Source organism: Pantherophis guttatus, chromosome 7, assembly GCF_059756535.1.
Source record: "Pantherophis guttatus breed Tessera chromosome 7, ASM5975653v1, whole genome shotgun sequence".
Taxonomy (NCBI): Eukaryota; Metazoa; Chordata; class Lepidosauria; order Squamata; family Colubridae; genus Pantherophis; species Pantherophis guttatus.
The window spans coordinates 2097501-2117696 of record NC_142069.1 but is presented as its reverse complement, the minus strand read 5'-3'; the positions used below and the strand labels follow the sequence as shown (position 1 = coordinate 2117696).

Here is a 20196-nt window from a genome sequence, read left to right as displayed (position 1 = left end):
ATCTATCTATCATCTATCTATATCTATCTATCTATCTATCTATCTATCTATCATCTATCTATCTATCTATCATCTATCATCTATCTATCAATCATCTATCTATCTATCATCTATCTATCTATCTATCTATCTATCTATCTATCATCTATCATCTATCTATCTATCATCTATCTATATCTATCTATCTATCTATCTATCTATCTATCTATCTATCTATCTATCTATCTATCTATCTATCTCTGTATATCATCATCATTATATTTATTCTATCTATCCAACCTATCATAACTCTTTCTGTCTCTCTCTGTTTCTGTCTCTTCCTCCGTGTCTCCCTTTCTCTGTGTGTGTCTCTCTCTGGCTCTTTCTTTCTTTCTTTCTTTCTTTCTTTCTTTCTTTCTTTCTTTCTTTCTTTCTTTCTTTCTTTCTTTCTTTCTTTCTTTCTTTCTTTCTTTCTTTCTCTCCCCCCATTCCCTCCCTCCCTCTTCTATGTCTATCTTTCTATCATCTATCTATCTATCTATCTATCTATCTATCTATCTATCTATCTATCTATCTATCTATCTATCTATCTATCTCTCTCTGTATATCATCATCATCATCTCTATATTTATTCTATCTCTCCAGTCTATCATATTTCTATCTCTCTCTCTCATCTCTCTCTCTCATTTTGGAACCGCTTGTCTCCCCCACAGAGAGACTCTCGGGGGGTGGGAGGTCTGTAAAAATATAACGCTAAACGAAAGAGCTAAACCCAGGGCCCGTGGAGTTTAGCCCCAGCAACAGAAGTGAACTGGAAGCCTGCTGGTTTGAAGGTGGTCTCAGCTGCAGCTGTGTGGAAAACTGAATTCTGTGGTTTGCCGTGTGCTAAATACAGCAGAATCGAGATGCAGAAATATAACAGGGGATTTATGTCTCTCGTGACATCAGCCTAGCCCAGCACAGAAGGCCCCATGACCCACAAGCCTCAATTCTTGTGCTATTTTCTACAGGGAGGACAAAAAAAACCCACAAAAAAAACCACCAACACCCCATAGATCTGCGCCCCAAAAAGCTAGGAAGACCCCCCCAAATCTCACCTCCTCCTCTTCTTCACATCCCACAGGCTCTTCTCCACCAAAGGTCTCTAAAGGTGAAAAGCAGATGGTTGCAGGGTCTTAAATTGTTGCAAGGGTTGCAGGTGTGTTGTTGTCTCTTGAGCCAAGGGGTTCCCCCCAAACATTAAGGACAAGGACTGGGGGCTTCCCCGCATTGGTCTCCCTGTCCGCTGCTCCCTTATGCTTGCCTGCTATGCAGTGACAGATTCTGGGAGGGGGAAGGAAGGAGGAAATGCTTGGGGAAAGGAAAGTAAGTGCTGCCATCTCCTCGAGATGCTACCTCAAGGTCGCCTAGCTGGGAGAAGAAGGGGGCCGCACACCAGACTGCAAGCTTGGACTGACCGTTATGGAAAAATCTTGCCTGATCTTGATTGGTTACACCGGGGTGGACAATGAGAGAAAGTTAAGGGAGGGAAATGTAGAATTTGGGGATTTGAGCGCGCGATTCTCAGTTCCGGCTTTGCAATACTGCAGTACACTTGATCTCTAATAAACTATACTAGGGGTCGGCAACCTTAAACACTCAAAGAGCCACAAAGGTCCTAACCGGAAGCCCACCCACCCCCATTCAATTCTGGAGCCAACTGGAAGTCTGGTTCCCCCTACCATAGAGTCTCTTCCTAGCGTGGCCTCCGGAGCCCGGGGAGGCTGTTTTTGCCCTCCTGGAGGCTCAAGGAAAGCCTCTGGAGCCTGGGGAGGGCAAAAATGCCCCCCCCCAGCATGGTGCAGGAAGCTGACTAGGCCACGCCCCCATGGCCACGCCCACTCAGCAACCGGGCAGAGAGCCGGTTGCTAAAATTTTTCAATCCCACCCCTGATGGGGAGGGAATCCCAGGGTGGGATTTTTGCCTGTTTTCATTTGTGAAACGCTGGGAGGGGATGCAGGAGCAGCCAGTAAGGATAACAGACAGCGCCTTCCCACAACCCCCACAACTCCTTTTTTTTAAAAGGAGGAGTGGAAAGGGAGAAGAAGGAAAATGCCCTCAACCCATCAGGATTGACAGGTTTCATAGCTCTTCCCGAACCTGCCCAACCTGTCTGAGCAGACAATAATGAGGGAGAGGGGGGTGGGGAGGGGGAAGAAAGGAAGGAAGGAAAGAAGGAAGGAATGAAAAGGGCTGGGAAGGAGGAAGGAAGATTGAGAAAGGAGGAGGAAGGAAGGAAGGAAGGAAGGAGAAAAGGAAGAGTGGGAGGGGGAGGGAGGGAGGAAGGAAAGAAAAAAGACTGGAAAGTTGGAAGGAAGAGAAAGGAGGAGGGGAGGAGGGGAAGGGAAAGGAAAGATGGAAAGGAAAAGGAAAAGGAAGGAAAGGAAAGGAAAGGAAAGGAAATAAGGGGAGGAGGGGAGGGAAAGAGAAAGGGAAGGGAAGGGAAAGAAGGAAAGGAAAAGGAAAGGAAAGGAAAGAAGGAAAGGAAATAAGGGGAGGAGGGGAGGGAAAGGGAAGGGAAAGGAAAGAAGGAAAAGAAAAGGAAAAGGAAAGGAAAGGAAAGGAAAGAAGGAAAGGAAAGAAGGGGAGGAGGGGAGGGAAAGGGAAGGGAAAGGAAAGAAGGAAAGGAAAAGGAAAGGAAAAGGAAAGGAAAGGAAAGAAGGAAAGGAAAGGAAAGGAAAGAAGGAAAGGAAATAAGGGGAGGAGGGGAGGGAAAGGGAAGGGAAAGGAAAGAAGGAAAGGAAAAGGAAAGGAAAGGAAAGGAAAGAAGGAAAGGAAAGGAAAGGAAAGAAGGAAAGGAAATAAGGGGAGGAGGGGAGGGAAAGGGAAGGGAAAGGAAAGAAGGAAAGGAAAAGAAAAGGAAAAGGAAAGGAAAGGAAAGAAGGAAAGGAAAGGAAAGGAAAGGAAAGAAGGAAAGGAAAGAAGGAAAGGAAATAAGGGGAGGAGGGGAGGGAAAGGGAAGGGAAAGGAAAGAAGGAAAGGAAAAGAAAAAGGAAAGGAAAGGAAAGGAAAGGAAGAAGAGAAAAAGAGACAGGGGGGTACGTGTAGAACTTCCATGCAAGTATCTCTGCCACCTCTTGGGTGCGTGGGTGGAGGGGACCTCTTGTGGTGGGGTAACGTAAAATCCATGGGTCACCACGTGACTTCACCGCTTGGGGTGGGGGGGCAAAGCAATGACATTGCAAAAGCAGCCGGTACCTCCGTTGGGCAGGGGTGCGTCGCAGACCTCGTAAATCTTGTAGGGCTGCATCGGCGTGTCTTTGGTCCCGTCGTAGATGAGGCTGAACTCCCGGCTTTTGTTGAGGGCGCAACGCAGGTTGGCCTTCCATTTGGCCGGATCCGGCTCGTCCACGCCCTCATTGTATTTGCCCGTTTCTTTGGCCCAGGCCTGTCCGTGCGAGAAAGAAAAGAGCGTGAGATTTCTGATGCTTCCCGCCGGCTTCCCCAAAGCAAAGTCACTGGGGAAGCCAGCAGGAAGTCCGAACTCCCTGTAGTTCCCACTGTTTGTTTGCTCTCCTGGGGTGATTTTGTTTCTCTTTTGAATTAGGGAGTTCTCAATTTACAATAAAATGGCAGATTAACAGAGTTGGAAGGGACCTTATAGGTCATCTAGTCCAACCCCCTGCTCAAGCAGGAGACCCTGAGTACAACTTACAACCATTTGTTAGTAAGTAGTACAGGTACAGGCTTGTAAGAAGTATAGGTAGTATTGAGTTACAACCACTTGCTTTATTTACAACAGCACTGAAAAACATGATTTAGGACCACATGTTTCACACTTACGACCGTTGCAGCATCCTCACGGTTACATGATCAAAATTTGGACACTTGGCAACTGACTCATATTTATGACAGTTACAGTGTCCCGGGGTTATGTGATCCATTTTTGCGAACTTCTGACCCGCAAAGTCAACGGGGGAAGGCAGATTCACTTAACGACTGTGTTAGTAACTGAACAACCACAGTGATTCACTTAACAACGGTGGCCAGAAAGGTTCTAAAATGGGGCAAAACTCACTTAACCTCTTTCTTCTTAGCAATAAAAATGTTGGGTTCGACTGCGGTCGTAAGGGGAGGACCGCCTGTAAAAAGTGACTTACTTTTGAAATTTGCTTGCCGCGATAATTATTTTTCTTTTTATGATATAGACCCTCGCTTAACGACCACGTTACTTACGTAACGAATGCAATGATTCACTTAACAACTGCGGCAAGGAAAGTCGTAAAATGGGACACACTCACTTAACAAGTGTTTCACTTAGCAACATAAACCTTGGGCTCAATCCTGGTTGCGACTCGAATGGTATTTTTGTTGCTTTTATTGGCCAGTCTAAAATTCTAATGAAAACGTTGATTCTGGTCTCCCTTCTTCACAAAGGATGACCAAGGTAGTTCACTTGGATGGGATTCAGCCGGTTTGGGCGAAGCGTTTTTTAAATTGCTGGCTGGCTCCGCCCCACCCCTCCCCTTCCAGGAGTACCCATGTGCCCCATTTTGGCTCCCAGGAGGCTGCAGGGAGGCCTACTAGGCCCAAAATGGGGCGCGAAGGGGTATGGCGCCCCCCGGCGGCCCATTTTGCTTCCAGAGGGGTGCAGGAGGCCGAATGCTGCCTGTCACACCCCCTGGCCACGGCCACCGTGGCCACGCCCACCCAGCCGGTCTTTAGGGCAGAGAACCGGTTGTTAAATGATTTGAATCCCGCCCCTGCTTAGCACCTTCCTTCCACGCTACCCGCACATGTTTCGTGACCAGGCAGCTTGAACCCCCACAGCCCATCCTCCTCCGCTCCGGGGGTCACCTTGAAGATGGTGTTCTCGTCATCCTGGCACGGCACGTGACGGGTGGCATGGCGCCAGGGGATGCAAAACTGCTTCTGTTCTGGATCTACCCAGCGCAGACCCGGGTACAGGCCGCTGTTCACCTGGGCCACCAGCCAGGGCTTCAGGCGGATGCGCCGCGGGTGGGGGTTCATGGTTCAGACCCCCTCCCCGCCTCTCTCGAAGGGCCTGGCCTGGAAGGAGAAGCCGAGAAGTAATCAGGAAACGGAACCCAAATCTGGAACCGTCAAATAGCGTTTTCCGAGGAAAACCTGCCGGGGGCGGTCCCGAAGGGCTCGGAGGCTGTAGTCCAGCTTCCCCCCCACTCCCCTTTGATAATGGATGGTTTGGGGAAGCCTCCATCCATCGGGACCCAGGAGAACCTCAACCCCGTGGAAGCTTGGAAGGTAGGAGGCCACCAACAAGAAATATGAGCCAGCCGTGTGCGGCAGCTGCCAAAAAAGCCAACGCCATCCTAGGCTGCATTAACAGAGGGATAGAATCAACCTTGGTTACGTAGGGAAAACCTGGCTAGAAAATAAACACACATAAACCCTACGAAGAAGTAAGAATATATATATATATATATCTATATCCCACGTTTCATCCAGCTCTCCACCTCGTTTTCCACTTCTGCAAACTCGTTATCTTGCATTCTTGGATAGGAAATGTAGCAACGGAGGACTCCTTATTCCCCTAGAATCGCCTTATGGTTTCCAACGGCAGCAGTGACGGACGGTGGCCAGGAAGGCCGTAAAACGGGGCAAAATTCAGCACGCCGGTGTCTCGCTTAGCGACGGGGACCTTGGGCTCCCTGGTGGCTATAAACCGAGGACTACCCAGGTTGCCGTTCGTATTCCCTCGCGTCCAGTTTTAAATTCCTCTTCGTAAGGATTGTGGGGTTTTTTTGAAAAATGTTATTTTTATTTTTAAACAAACATACATAAAACCATAAAACCATTTTCAATTACTCACAAGTGGTTACAAGCCTTTTGTGCGTCTTCACCATATTCATAGCTTACAGTTTACCTAAATTCTCGTAGTATCGATCTAATGTATATCTATGTATTATTGTCCTCATTAATCATTTATTTGACTATAAGCTATTCTTCCCTCATTTGGTACAAAATCTTCTAAGATCTGAGTTAATTTATATTGTAACATTCATTCCATCATCCTGAATCGATCCGATAATAATAATAATAATACATCTTTATGTTATATTTTATATAGTTCTACAATTCTTGTGTTATAAAGATCTCTACCATATTTCATTTCCATATTTTTTTATCTAACCATGGTTAGGATTGTTTTCATACTTCTTAATCGCGACTGCTTTTAAAAATATATATATATTTATGGTTTTCCTTCGCTGCTGGATGTGATCCAGAGTCACTTTCTGTTGAGATGGGCGGCCATTGACGCTGGACGGAGAGATAAATAAATGACGCCCGTTTCCTTTAATGTGGCGATGACTGATCGCTCTGGATAGTTGCAACGCCTCCGATTCTGGTTCCACGGGTGCGACCACGCCACCCACGAGGCAGCGGGGCAGGTCAGCCTTTCAACTGCTCCCTTGCAACCACAGCCAGGTGCCAAGGAGCGCTGAGCCCGGTGGCATTCTTCTTCCAAAGAGAGCCTCTGCCAAGGGTTTATTTGGGCGCTCGGCTGCTCGGTCCCCTATTTCACCCATGCTCCCAAAGCGACAGGTGCTTGACTTCTGCAGCTCACCAACGTCGGATGCATTGGATTGAACGTAGAAGAATAGAGCTGGGAGGGACCTTGGAGGTCTTCTAGTCCAACCCCCTGGTCTCCTGTTTGAGCAGTGATGGCTAATCATTTTGCCATCGCGTGCCAAAAACCCAGGGGAGTGCGGGGTGGTTGCGCGCGTGCGTGGCCACACCCATAATTCTTTGCGCCCTGCTCCCCCATGCATGCGTGTGCAATCCCCCCATGTTCCCCCCGCTTTTGGCATGTAATGGCCCGGTGGGCCCGTTTTTTTGCCCTCCCCAGGCTCCAGATGCTTTCTAGGAGCCTGGGGAGGGCAAAAACAGCCTTCCTCACCTCCCCGGAGGCCCTCCGGAGGCCGGAAACAGCCCGTTTGCCGACTTCCATTGGGCACAAGAGGCCCAAAAATTAGCTGGCTAGCTCGCGCATGCGTGCTGGAGCTGAGGTAGGGCAACGCTCGCGTGCCCACCAATATGGCTCCGTGTGCCACTTGTGGCACACGTGCCATTGGTTCGCCATCACGGCCTATTTCATTTCAAATAAATGGTTGTCCAGTCTCTTCTTGAAAACCTCCAGTGATGGAGCATCCACAATTTCTGGTGGCAAGCAGTTCCACTGGTTAATTCTTCCTTAGTTCCCTGGTTGCTTCTCTCCTTGATTAGTTTCCATCCTTTGCTCTTGTGTTTTGGAGAATAGTTTGAACCCCTCTTCTTGGTGGCAGCCCCTCAAATATTAGAAGACGGCATCATCTCACCCCCATCCTTCTTTTTTTAATAATAATAATAATAATAATATAACAATATAATAATATAACAATAATACTTTATAATACAGGCAGCCCTTGATTTACAACATTTCGTTTAGGACCATTCAAAGTTGCAACATCACTGGAAAAAAGTGACTTATGACCATTTTTCACACTTACGACCGTTGCACCATCCCCATGGTCATGTGATCAAAATTCTCGTGATCCCCATGGTCACGTGATCAAAATGTGAGTCTCGGCCAGTGACTCACATTTATGACGATCACAGTGTCTCTGGGTCACGTAATCCCCTTTTGCAACTTTTTGAGGAGCGAAGTCCATGGGGAAACCCGATTCCCTTAACAACAGTTTGACTAACTTAAGAATGACAACGATTCACTTAACAACCGTCTCAGGAAGAGTTGTAAAATGGGGCAAAACTCACTTAGCAAATATCTCACTTAGCAACATAAATTTTGGGCTCCGTTGTGGTCGTTAAGTCGAGGAAACCAGTACTTGGAAGAGCTTCCATCCTGCGACGATATCTGTAACAACGTCGCACATCCACATCTGGCTATCCCAGATCCACGGGAAAGGACTCGATAGAAGATGGATAAAAATGGCAAATCGAGTCTGAACATCTGGATGACTGTGGAACGAGCCGCAATATACTAAAGATCGCACAGACTGACTGCAAACGACGGCACGACAAAGTAGCGACAACGTCTCATTGAAAAGTCTTGAAGAAATGTCGTTTGTCCACAAATGGGACCATAAAATTAAAAAAAAAATCATAGAAAATGAAAGAGCTCAAGCGTTCTCTGACTTTAGACTTCAAACAGACAGCACCTGCCATGTAACACCCCAGACGTAACAATTATTGATAAAAAAGACAAAAAAGTTTGGATATTGGATGTGGCAGTACCTAGAGACAGAAGAACAGAAGAGAAAGAACGGGAGGAGATCACAAAATACAAAGACCTACAAATAGAAATAGAACAACTATGGCAAAAGAAAGCAGAGGTAGCACCAATAGTAACAGGTAATTTGGGCACCATCTCAAAACACCTGGAGAAACAATTGAATGCCATCGGCATTGACAAATTCACCATCAGTCAATTGCAAAAAGGCAGCTTGAATTTGAACAGCTTACATCCTGCGGTGACAACCTTTAACGTCATCAAATAACAACATCTATCTATCCCAGGTCCTTTGGGAAGAACTCAAGTGGTGGACAAAAATGCCAAATCCACTTTGAAAACCTGGCTGGCTCTACAACTGACCATAATGATTGGCATTGACAAAATCATCAAGTCAATTGCAGAAGGCAGCTTTGACTCTGAACAGCTTATATCCTGCGATGATATGTTATACCCATCATTCACATTCACATCTGCCTATTTCAGGTTCTCGGGAAGGACTCACGACAAGAATGCCAAAATCCAGTCTGTACCTCTTTAAAGCTAGCATGTTTTAAATGGCTGAACTTCAACTCCCAGAATTCCCCAGCCAGCATTGTTAAGGAATATGTGCAGAGTAACCCTTGAGTAGCAAGGGTGTGCACATGAGAAAAACGGCAGAGAGTGATTGTGACTAAGCACTGTCAATACACAGACACACTGAGTTGTGATATTCTTTTACTTTGAGGAAAAAGTAAAGCAAAGTCCAATAAACAATCCAGGTCATACACAGATAAAGATAGTTAAATTGTCAATCCAGGGATATTCCAAGAACAAAGTCTTCTTACCAGTTGTTGTAGTCATATGCAATAAAACAGTTCTTTTTGGAGTTGCAAACAGGAACAAATACAGCAGTAAAACAATCAGTAAAACAGTAGAAAACAACAAGTAGCAGTGATCATGCAGAGAGAACAGGCAGAGAGGAGCAGAGGTAGCAATAATAATGTAATAAGAAAAACAAGCCATGATTCAAGCTTCCTCTTAAGTACGTTGGCTACAGAGCTAGCCAATCAGAATACAGTATGATGCAATACAGCATTACAGTCTTAAAGCTATACATTACATTTTGACTGCAAACATGCATTGATGGTTTATATATATTGCCAACCCAACCAGTTAGGCAATAGCCATTCCCTAACAAGCATGATTTAAGATGAGTGGACTTCAACTCCCAGAATTCTCTAGTGAGCATGCTTTAAGTTGAGTAGACTTCAACTCCCAGAATTCCCCAGCCAGTAGGCTTTGAGATGGGTGGACTTCAACTCCCAGAATTCCCCAGCCAGCATGCTTTAAGATGAGTAGACTTCAACTCCCAGAATTCCCCAGCCAGCATGATTTAAAATGACTAGACTTCAACTCCCAGAATTCCCCAGCCAGCATGCTTTAAGATGAGTGGACTTCAACTCCCAGAATTCTCTAGTGAGCATGCTTTAAGATGAGTAGACTTCAACTCCCAGAATTCCCCAGCCAGCATGATTTAAAATGACTAGACTTCAACTCCCAGAATTCCCCAGCCAGCATGCTTTAAGATGCGTAGACTTCAACTCCCAGAATTCCCCAGCCAGCATGCTTTAAGATGCGTAGACTTCAACTCCCAGAATTCCCCAGCCAGCATGATTTAAGATGAGTAGACTTCAACTCCCAGAATTCCCCAGCCAGCATGCTTTGAGATGAGTAGACTTCAACTCCCAGAATTCCCCAGTCCACTCATCTTGCTAGGGAATTCTGGGAGTTGAAGTCCACCCATCTTAAAGCATGCTCACTAGAGAATTCTGGGAGTTGAAGTCCATATCTCTTACAACATGCTGGCTAAGGAGTTATGGGAGTTGGAGTCCACCCATCTTCAAGTCCCCAAGATTCAAGAACATTGGGCCAAACCAACATCTGGTCTTCTCAAAGAAAACACGGCATGATTCAAACCTTGTTCTTAACTGGGTTACGACAGGAAAAAAAAAAAAAATCTCCCTGCCAGCAGAAAGGGGAAAATTTTGCCGGAGCCCAAAATTCCGGTTCAGCAACTAAGAGAGGAGCCCGTCTGGAGAGATGCAAACACGTCAGGGATCAGCCAAGAATGTTCAACCTTGAAATCCAGTTACAGCTTCTATTGATACTGCAGTTAATTATACAGAATTTGGGATTTTTCCACCATGCATTTGCTTTCCACTCCTTAAGAGCAGAGGTCTTCAAACTTGGCAGCTTTAAGACTTGTGGACTTCAACTCCCAGAATTCTCCAGCCAGCTGTGCTGGCTGGAGAATTCTGGGAGTTGAAGTCCACAAGTCTTAAAGCTGCCGAGTTTGAAGACCTCTGCCTTAGAGTTATGAATTGTCGCTCTCGCAAGCGATGGAGTCTGTGTGTGTCTCGAGGTACACACACACACACACTCCGACAAGCAAAGTTCCCCGGGGAAACGATCCGGACTCAGAATGGGAAACCCCAAAGCAGATATTCCAAGGAATCCAAAAATCTTATTTTTTTTTGTTTGTTTTTTCTCTAGCAGAAAAAGTATGTGGTGGCAGAGAGTACCAAAAAAACAGTAAATCAATCTGTTCTATTTGAAACTGACCGGATCTCATGTCAGAATGAGGAATCGATTCTAGGCACGTTAAGAATAAGGTTCAAAACTTTAATTAGCAATTTTATGATGTTTGTGTGTCTATATTTTTCTTGACTGTACACCGCCTTGAGTCCTACGGGAGAAAGGCGGTATAGAAATATAATAAATAAATATAATAAATATAATAAATAAATAAATAAAACTTGCTAGATTAGAGAAAGGGGTTTGAAGTAACAGAAGGAAACAGGACTGGACTGGGAAAAAGACACGAGCCAGGAATATGATGTGGCTGCAAGAAAGGCAAATACAGTTTCCGGCCCCATCAGCAGAAATCTCGTTCCCAAACCGTATGAAGGAATTGGGATTGTGGAGTTGCAAAGGACCTCAGAGGGTTAGGGTGATTTTGAGCCAATCACCAGGAGACAGGGAGTTCTAGTCCTGCCTTAGGCATGAAAGCCATTTGGGTGACTTTGGGCCAATCACCAGGAGACGACGAGTTCTAGTTCTATGTTAAGCATGAAAGATATCTGGGTGACTTTGGGCCAATCACCAGGAGACGACGAGTTCTAGTTCCATGTTAAGCATGAAAGCTATCTGGGTGACTTTGGGCCAATCACCAGGAGATGGTGAGTTCTAGTTCCATGTTAAGCATTAAAGCCATTTGGGTGACTTTGGGCCAATCACCAGGAGACGGTGAGTTCTACTTCCATGTTAAGCATGAAAGCTATCTGGGTGACTTTGGGCCAATCACCAGGAGACGGTGAGTTCTAGTTCCATGTTAAGCATGAAAGATATCTGGGTGACTTTGGGCCAATCACCAGGAGACGACGAGTTCTAGTTCCATGTTAAGCATGAAAGCTATCTGGGTGACTTTGGGCCAAGCACCAGGAGACGACGAGTTCTAGTTCTATATTAAGCATGAAAGATATCTGGGTGACTTTGGGCCAATCACCAGGAGACGGTGAGTTCTAGTTCTATGTTAAGCATGAAAGCTATCTGAGTGACTTTGGGCCAATCACCAGGAGACGGTGAGTTCTAGTTCTATGTTAAGCATGAAAGATATCTGGGTGACTTTGGGCCAATCACCAGGAGACAGTGAGTTCTAGTTCTATGTTAAGCATGAAAGATATCTGGGTGACTTTGGGCCAATCACCAGGAGACGGTGAGTTCTAGTTCTATGTTAAGCATGAAAGCTATCTGGGTGACTTTGGGCCAATCACCAGGAGACGACGAGTTCTAGTTCCATGTTAAGCATGAAAGCTATCTGGGTGACTTTGGGCCAATCACCAGGAGACGGTGAGTTCTACTTCCATGTTAAGCATGAAAGATATCTGGGTGACTTTGGGCCAATCACCAGGAGACGGTGAGTTCTAGTTCTATGTTAAGCATGAAAGCTATCTGAGTGACTTTGGGCCAATCACCAGGAGACGGTGAGTTCTAGTTCTATGTTAAGCATGAAAGATATCTGGGTGACTTTGGGCCAATCACCAGGAGACGGTGAGTTCTAGTTCTATGTTAAGCATGAAAGATATCTGGGTGACTTTGGGCCAATCACCAGGAGACGGTGAGTTCTAGTTCTATGTTAAGCATGAAAGATATCTGGGTGACTTTGGGCCAATCACCAGGAGATGGTGAGTTCTAGTTCCATGTTAAGCATTAAAGCCATTTGGGTGACTTTGGGCCAAGCACCAGGAGACGGTGAGTTCTAGTTCCATGTTAAGCATGAAAGATATCTGGGTGACTTTGGGCCAATCACCAGGAGACGGTGAGTTCTACTTCCATGTTAAGCATGAAAGCTATCTGGGTGACTTTGGGCCAATCACCAGGAGACGGTGAGTTCTAGTTCCATGTTAAGCATGAAAGATATCTGGGTGACTTTGGGCCAATCACCAGGAGACGACGAGTTCTAGTTCCATGTTAAGCATGAAAGCTATCTGGGTGACTTTGGGCCAAGCACCAGGAGACGACGAGTTCTAGTTCCATGTTAAGCATGAAAGCTATCTGGGTGACTTTGGGCCAAGCACCAGGAGACGACGAGTTCTAGTTCCATGTTAAGCATTAAAGCCATTTGGGTGACTTTGGGCCAAGCACCAGGAGACGGTGAGTTCTAGTTCTATGTTAAGCATGAAAGATATCTGGGTGACTTTGGGCCAATCACCAGGAGACGGTGAGTTCTAGTTCTATGTTAAGCATGAAAGATATCTGGGTGACTTTGGGCCAATCACCAGGAGACGGTGAGTTCTAGTTCTATGTTAAGCATGAAAGCTATCTGAGTGACTTTCGCCAATCACCAGGAGACGGTGAGTTCTAGTTCTATGTTAAGCATGAAAGATATCTGGGTGACTTTGGGCCAATCACCAGGAGACGGTGAGTTCTAGTTCTATGTTAAGCATGAAAGATATCTGGGTGACTTTGGGCCAATCACCAGGAGACGGTGAGTTCTAGTTCTATGTTAAGCATGAAAGATATCTGGGTGACTTTGGGCCAATCACCAGGAGATGGTGAGTTCTAGTTCCATGTTAAGCATTAAAGCCATTTGGGTGACTTTGGGCCAAGCACCAGGAGACGGTGAGTTCTAGTTCCATGTTAAGCATGAAAGATATCTGGGTGACTTTGGGCCAATCACCAGGAGACGGTGAGTTCTAGTTCCATGTTAAGCATGAAAGATATCTGGGTGACTTTGGGCCAATCACCAGGAGACGGTGAGTTCTAGTCCCAATACGCATGAAAGACATTTGGGTGACTTCGGGCTAATCATCAGGAGATGATGAGTTCTAGTTCTGTGTTAGGCATGAAAGGTATCTGGGTAACTTTGGGCCAATCACCAGGAGACGATGAGTTCTAGTCCCACCATATGTATGAAACTCGGCTGGGTGACTTTGGGCCTGGGCCTCTCTCTCTGTCTCTCTGTCTCTCTGTCTCTCTCTCTCTCTCTGTCTCTCTGTCTGTCTCTCTGTCTGTCTCTCTCTCTCTCTCTCATAGCCCAATCTACCTCACAGGATTGTTGTTGCGGGAGAAAATAGGCAGAGGAGTGTGTGTTGCACATTGAGTTAGTAACAGGGGGAGGAAACAAACAAACAAACTTAGCTAGCAAGCGAGCCAGTAAGGAAAAAACAGGGATTTGGTTTGCAAGTGTGCAAAAGGACACACTTCCTTCAAAGGCCGGCTTCATCACCTTGGGTGTGCAGGAGAGTAAGCCAGTTTGACAACTCTGGGCTCACTTTAATAACAGCCCTGGGTGCAATGAAGCCTCTTGTTTATTTGTGGGTGAAACACGGCACGCTGCCCTTCCGACAAGCAGCTTCTTGCAGGGCGCCTTCCGATTCGACGGTACACTTATTATTTATTTTCCCAATTTATATATGTCACCCACCTCAGTTATCGAGCCACTCCTGGCAGCTGACAACACGATAAAAGTTTTGGGGGTTCGGGATGGGCCATTGCATGACCCTCAAAAGCAAAAGGAAGACAAAAAGATTTATACGATCTGAAAAAATTAGTAAGGAAATGTATATTTGATTATACATTGTAATAACAGCTGCAAGAATTGTGTATGATGAAAATTGGAAATCAGAGAAAATACCTTTGGAAGAAGAAGTAATAAAAAAATTTTTTAGACTGTGCAGGAATGAATAGATTAACTTTGATGATTAAAGACAAGGAGGAATCAGAATATTTTAAAACACGGAATTATTTTTATAGTTGGTTGGAAAAGAGATATAAATGACTGATACTATAATTGTGTACAAATGATGACTATAATATTGATTTAGAAATGAAATGTTAGAATGGTTTGGATGAAGATGAAGACAGAAGAAACTTATGGAAGATGGAGAAGAAGCCTAGAAGATAACACCGAGGCGTCACAGGGAAGGGAGGGTTGATGTATTAAATGTTTGTTTGTTTTAAAAAATAAAAAAAAATTATTAAAAAAACAAACAAAGGGAAGGTCGGGGCGAAAAACTGGGTCCACACCCGGGAAGTTCGATTAAACTACTTTATTGCTGAAGTAGTTTATTCCCACGTGCGGGAATCTTCTCAACGAATGGTCGTCCGCAGCTTAGAGTCAGATAAGGCTCAATGGAATTCAAGGGAGGTCGGACTTCGTTCGCTTGTGGCGACGTAGGGATGCTAGGCTGATTTCTCTTTTGACGCCGCCCCCGGATTCTGCCATTCCTTATCCGACCTCGAGATCCTTCACCCCTCCAAGAAAACTGCATATATATATTTCTGGAGGACCAAAATATATATATATATATTTTGAGGCGTGTCTTCTCCCGAACTCCTTCCCCGTCTTCACAGCTGTTTGGGTTTCCTCTCCAAATTATGACGGGAGACCCGAAGAAATCTTCCATGAAACATCAACGAGTTCAACTTCCAGGAACTGAAAATCCAGACAGACGGCTCGGGTGCTGGGTGACCATTTTTCCTGTAGATGTGAGTCATGGTGTGAACTTTCTTCTCGAAATGAGGAAAGAGGCAAAGAAAGAGGAGAAATGAAACCGAGTGGCCCTCAAAATGGGAGTGGGGGAGGGGCGGAGAGCTGGCATGACGCTGCTTGGAGAAATCAGGGGACCCACGAGGCTGTTCTCCCAAAGAACGCAGCACACACAAAGTCCGTTCAAACCTTAATTTACTGAATAAACCAGTCTTTTACAACAACGGCTCTTAATTAATTGCATTAACAGCTGCCAAGAATTCAAAGAATAATAACTGAAAACTTACTAAGGTTGACAGAATGCCCAGAAGCAATTTGCAGGAAGCTGATAAGATAAGCAAGACAAGACACAAAGGTATGTGAACGAAGTTGTTCCCTGCAAATTGCTTCAGTCGGCGTTCCTCCTTAAATAGGCTAAGGGAGTGGCCAATTAGCCCCAAGCCTTACTCTCGAGGAGACCTCCTCCTGAGGAGCCACTCCTGCCTTTTGGCAGCTCTGCGCGCCCGTGCATCGAGAAGAGGCTCCTCCTCTTCTTCCTCTTCACCCATGGAAGCTTCTAGAGGTTCTGAAGGCCCTGGCTGAATCCCCGCCTCTGGCACCACATCTTCTCCAGCCTCCTCACTGTCCGACTCGAGTGCCGGCTGCACAGGCTGCTGGCACAGCACCACACCAGCCTCCTCGCTGTCGGAATCAGCTACTAGCTGCACAGGCCGCTGACGGGCCACAACGGAGGTGGACTTACCACACGGATACTTTTCAAAAGCTCTTTTGCGCCTGGTCCCATCCCAACCGGCTGCCATCACCGCTGAGGGCTCTCTAAGAAGGAGAAGGGCGGTTTCTAAACACGACAAATAAACACAGGGAGTCCTCAACTTACAACGTTTCGCTTAGTGACCGAAGTTACAACGGCGCTGAAAAAAGCGACTTCGGACAACTTTTCACACCTACCACCGCTGCAGCAGCTCCGTGGTCTCGTGATCCAAATTCAGAAGCCTGGCAACTGGCATGTATTTATGACGGTTGCAAGTGTCACGCGATCCGCTTTTGCGACCTTCCGGCAAGCGAACTCAGTGGGGAAGCCAGATTCACTTAACGACGGTGTGACTCATTTAACAATTGAGTGGATGCTCCATCCCTGGAGGCTTTCAAGAAGAGACTGGACTGCCTTCTGTCAAAAATGGTGGAGGGTCTGCTGGGTAAGGGGTCAGACTAGATGACCTACAAGGTCCCTTCCGACTCTGTTATTCTATATTCAATGGCACAGAAGTTGCCTTCAGAAGTTGTGGGAGTTTATCTGTGGAAGCTTTCAAGGAGAGACTGGATTGCCATCTGTCGGAAATGGTGGAGGGTCTCCTGCTTGGGTGGAGGGGGGCTAGACTAGATGACCTACAAGGTCCCTTCCGACTCTGTTGATCTGTTTAAAGGAGTCCAGAGTCAGTTCTGGATTTTAGTCCAAACTAAGCCTCTGTGGATTGCGATAAAACGCAATCAGTTTCTTATTCTTGACGAATCTCACTCGACCTGCCCTCACATCCACGTTGTCCTGGACTTACAACCGTTCCCTTTCGCGACCATTTGAAGTTCTCACAGCGCTGGAAAAAAGGGCGCTCACGAGCCGTCCTCGCACTTACAACCGTCACAGCATCCCGGCGACCACGTGATTGGAATTCGGGATCTTGTCATGAATTCACGACGGTTGCAGGATCCTGGAGTCACGCGATCCTCGTATTGTGTCCTTCCCGCCAAGCAAAAATCAATGGTGGAAGCCAGGTTCGCTTAACGACTGCATGATCTGCTTAACAACTGCAGCACTTTGTTTCACAGCCGGGGCAAAAAGGTGGTAGAATCAGGCACGGCTCACTTAACAACCGCCTTCCTTAGCAACCAGTTTTGGTCGTAAATCGAGGACTGCCAGTATTTGGAATTTGAAATGAGGGGGGGAGCGGGCTGATAGCCTCACAAATGCAGTTTTCACCTGCGCACAATCATCGCACAACCATCGCACTACGTACAACCATCGCACAATCCTTTTCCAAGCGAAGCCAATGTGCAGAAAAATACAATTAAAAAAAAATAAATACAGGTAGTCCTCGCTTTACGACTAAAACTGAGCCCAAAATTTCTCTGGCGAAGACAAAAACACTCGTTCAGCGAGCTTTGCCCGATTTCACGACCTTTCTTGCCACAGTTGTTAAGCGAATCGGAGGCTGCGAAAGTCGTCACTCTGAAAATGGTCGTAAGTCCCATTTTCCAGTGCTGTTGTAACTGAACAGTTCACTAAACGAGCAATTGCAAGTTGAGGACTATCCGTAAAGCAAGAAAGACATCACGTTCACCCGAAAACCGCTCCCTGCACGTCCCAACACTTTCTTCCTTCTTGCACTTTTTTTTTGCACACCTGCCTGGCGTCCCTCTACCGATCTGCCCCATTTTCATGGTTGAAAGTTTTCACTTCTGCCATTTTGGGAGCCCCCACCCCCACCCCCACCTTCACCTGACCGCAACTTTCTCGAACTTCCCCCTTTCGCTCGGAAAAAAAAAGCCCTTCCCTTCGCAGCGTCGTTGTGCAATCTGCCCAGCCTTCATTCAAACGCGGGGACTCGAACGCACCTCCCTGCGCTTCTGTTGTGCGGCTCGTTCCCTTGTGGGTTTCATCCGTGGCGGCTTCTGGATCCCCCCAATTTCTCCTTTACTCCCCCCCACCCACGGGTCTTAAGAAGCCCCTTCCCACGTCACTGGCCCTTCGGTTTCCCCACCAGATTTAATCCTCAATTCAGCTTCTTTCATAAATGTATTATGAACTCTGTCTTAAATTCTATTTTGTTTATAATTAGCTGGTTTGGTATAATGGTGAAGGTACCAGGAGATGGGGAGTTCTAGTCCTGCCTTAGGCGTGAAAGCTGGGTGGATGATTCTGGGCCAATCACCAGGAGACGGTGAGTTCTAGTTCTGTGTTAGGCATGAAAGCCGACTGGGTGACTTTGGGCCAATCACCAGGAGACGGTGAGTTCTAGTCCCGCCTTACGAGTGAAAGCCGACTGGGTGATTTAGGGCCAATCACCAGGAGATGGTGAGTTCTAGTCCCACCTTAGGAGTAAAAGCTGGTTGGGTGACTTTGGGCCAATCACCAGGAGATGGTGAATTCTAGTCCCGCTTTAGATATGAAAGCCAAGTGAGTGACTTTGGGCCAATCACCAGGAGACGGTGAGTTCTAGTTCTTTGTTAGGCATGAAAGCTAGCTTGGTGACTTTGGGCCAATCACCAGGAGACGATGAGTTCTAGTTCTTTGTTAGGCATGAAAGCTAGCTTGGTGACTTTGGGCCAATCACCAGGAGATGGTGAATTCTAGTCCCACCTCAGGCATGAAAGTTGGCTTGGTGACTTTGGGCCAATCACCAGGAGACGGTGAGTTCTAGTTCTGTGTTAGGCATGAACGCCGGCTGAGTCACTTGAGATTCTCTAAGTCAATTTTGCAAGAAAAATGAGGCTGAATCCCCCACCATCCCTTCCACATCCACTTTCAGCCCTGGGTGGGGAATTCTGGGAGTTGTAGTCCACCCATCTTCAAGTTGCTGAGGTTGAGAAACGCTGTCCTGGACAACCCGTCCATTCCACCCCAGCGTCAATTTAAAACACAAACACCACAACGCCTCCTTGCCGATGATTGACACCCAGATAAGCAGGGAATAATACCCGGATTAATTCCGGAGCAACAATCCAGCAGTAACCACCATCCCAATGACGGAATTGACAAGAAGAAAACAGCCCTCCTACAAACGCTGACAGGGCTATATAAGCAGAGAGCAATCCCCACCCCCTCCTAGTACTGATGATGTTCTCTAGTTGGGTCATGAAACGTCTACAAGAAAAGCTCAGAGAGCATCAAGGACCCCACAATTGTTCCCTTCTTCCTCCTCCTCCTCCTTCTCCTCCTCCTCTTCCTCCTCCTTCTCCTCTTCCTCCTCCTCCTCCTCCTCCTCCTCCTCCTCCTCCTCCTCCTCCTCCTCCTCCTCCTCCTCCTCCCTGTAAACCCCACTCCCTTCTAGCACTGATGAAGTTACCTAGTTAGGTCATAAAATGTCTGCAAGAAAACAATCAAATTCAGAGAGCACCAAGGATCCCATAGTCCTTCTCCTCCCCTCTCTCCTCGTCCTCCTCCTCCTCCTCCACAACTCCCTTCTAGCACTGATTAAGTTACCTAGTTGGGTCATGAAACGTCTTCAGGAAAACAACTAAGCTCAGAGAGCACCAAGGACCCCACAGTTCTCCTCCTTCTCCTCCCTTTCTCCTTCTCTTTTCTTTTTCTTTTCTCTTCTCCTCCTCCATCCCTCCTCCCCTCCTTCTCCCCCTCTCCCTCCTCCTCCTTCTCCTCCCTTTCTCCTTCCCTTTTTCTCTTTCTTTTCTCTTCTCCTCCTCCATCCCTCCTCCCCTCCTTCTCCCCCTCTCCCTCCTCCTCCTTCTCCTCCCTGCAAACCCCACTCCTTCCTAGCACTGATGACGTTACCTAGTTGGGTCATGAAACGTTTGCAGGAATACCCTCCCCCCCCAGCTCAGAGACCACCCAGGACCCCCACCGTACAACCCTGAGCTACAGATACTCTCTTCTATTTATTTATCTTGTTGATTTCTCCAGATTTGCTCTGCCGACCCCTTTCCCGTTAGTTATCTCTGTCCATTGAGAAACACGGAGAGAGAGAAAAAAAAACGAACGATCAGAAAAATCAGAAGCTACGAGAGGAAACGAACAGAAGATAAACTGAATATTTGGCCAAACTGATCAACAGAAGCATTATTTTCCCGAGCCTCCATTTCACACACCGTTTGAGAGCTCCATCTGATCCTGAATACAGGAATCAGGAGCCTGGATAGCTCAGCAGACTAAAAGCATTGTGATTAACACCAGCTGCCTACAATTACTGTGAGTTCGAATCTCGC

The 20196-nt window shown here is 46.5% G+C and overlaps 1 protein-coding gene across 2 annotated transcripts in view; it reads right to left on the bottom strand.

Moving 5' to 3' along the window:
* Nucleotides 1-20196, bottom strand: part of IRF5 (interferon regulatory factor 5) — a 42143-nt gene that overhangs the window by 8324 nt on the left and 13623 nt on the right. For both annotated transcript variants that reach the window (XM_034407104.3, XM_034407103.3), the window contains exons 2-4: nt 4817-5029; nt 3218-3407; nt 1077-1123 (exon numbers count right to left, since the gene is read on the bottom strand). In XM_034407104.3, coding sequence (XP_034262995.1) covers nt 1077-1123; nt 3218-3407; nt 4817-4990 — 411 coding nt within the window. In that variant the 5' untranslated portion in view covers nt 4991-5029. The remainder of the gene's footprint in view (nt 1-1076; nt 1124-3217; nt 3408-4816; nt 5030-20196) is intronic.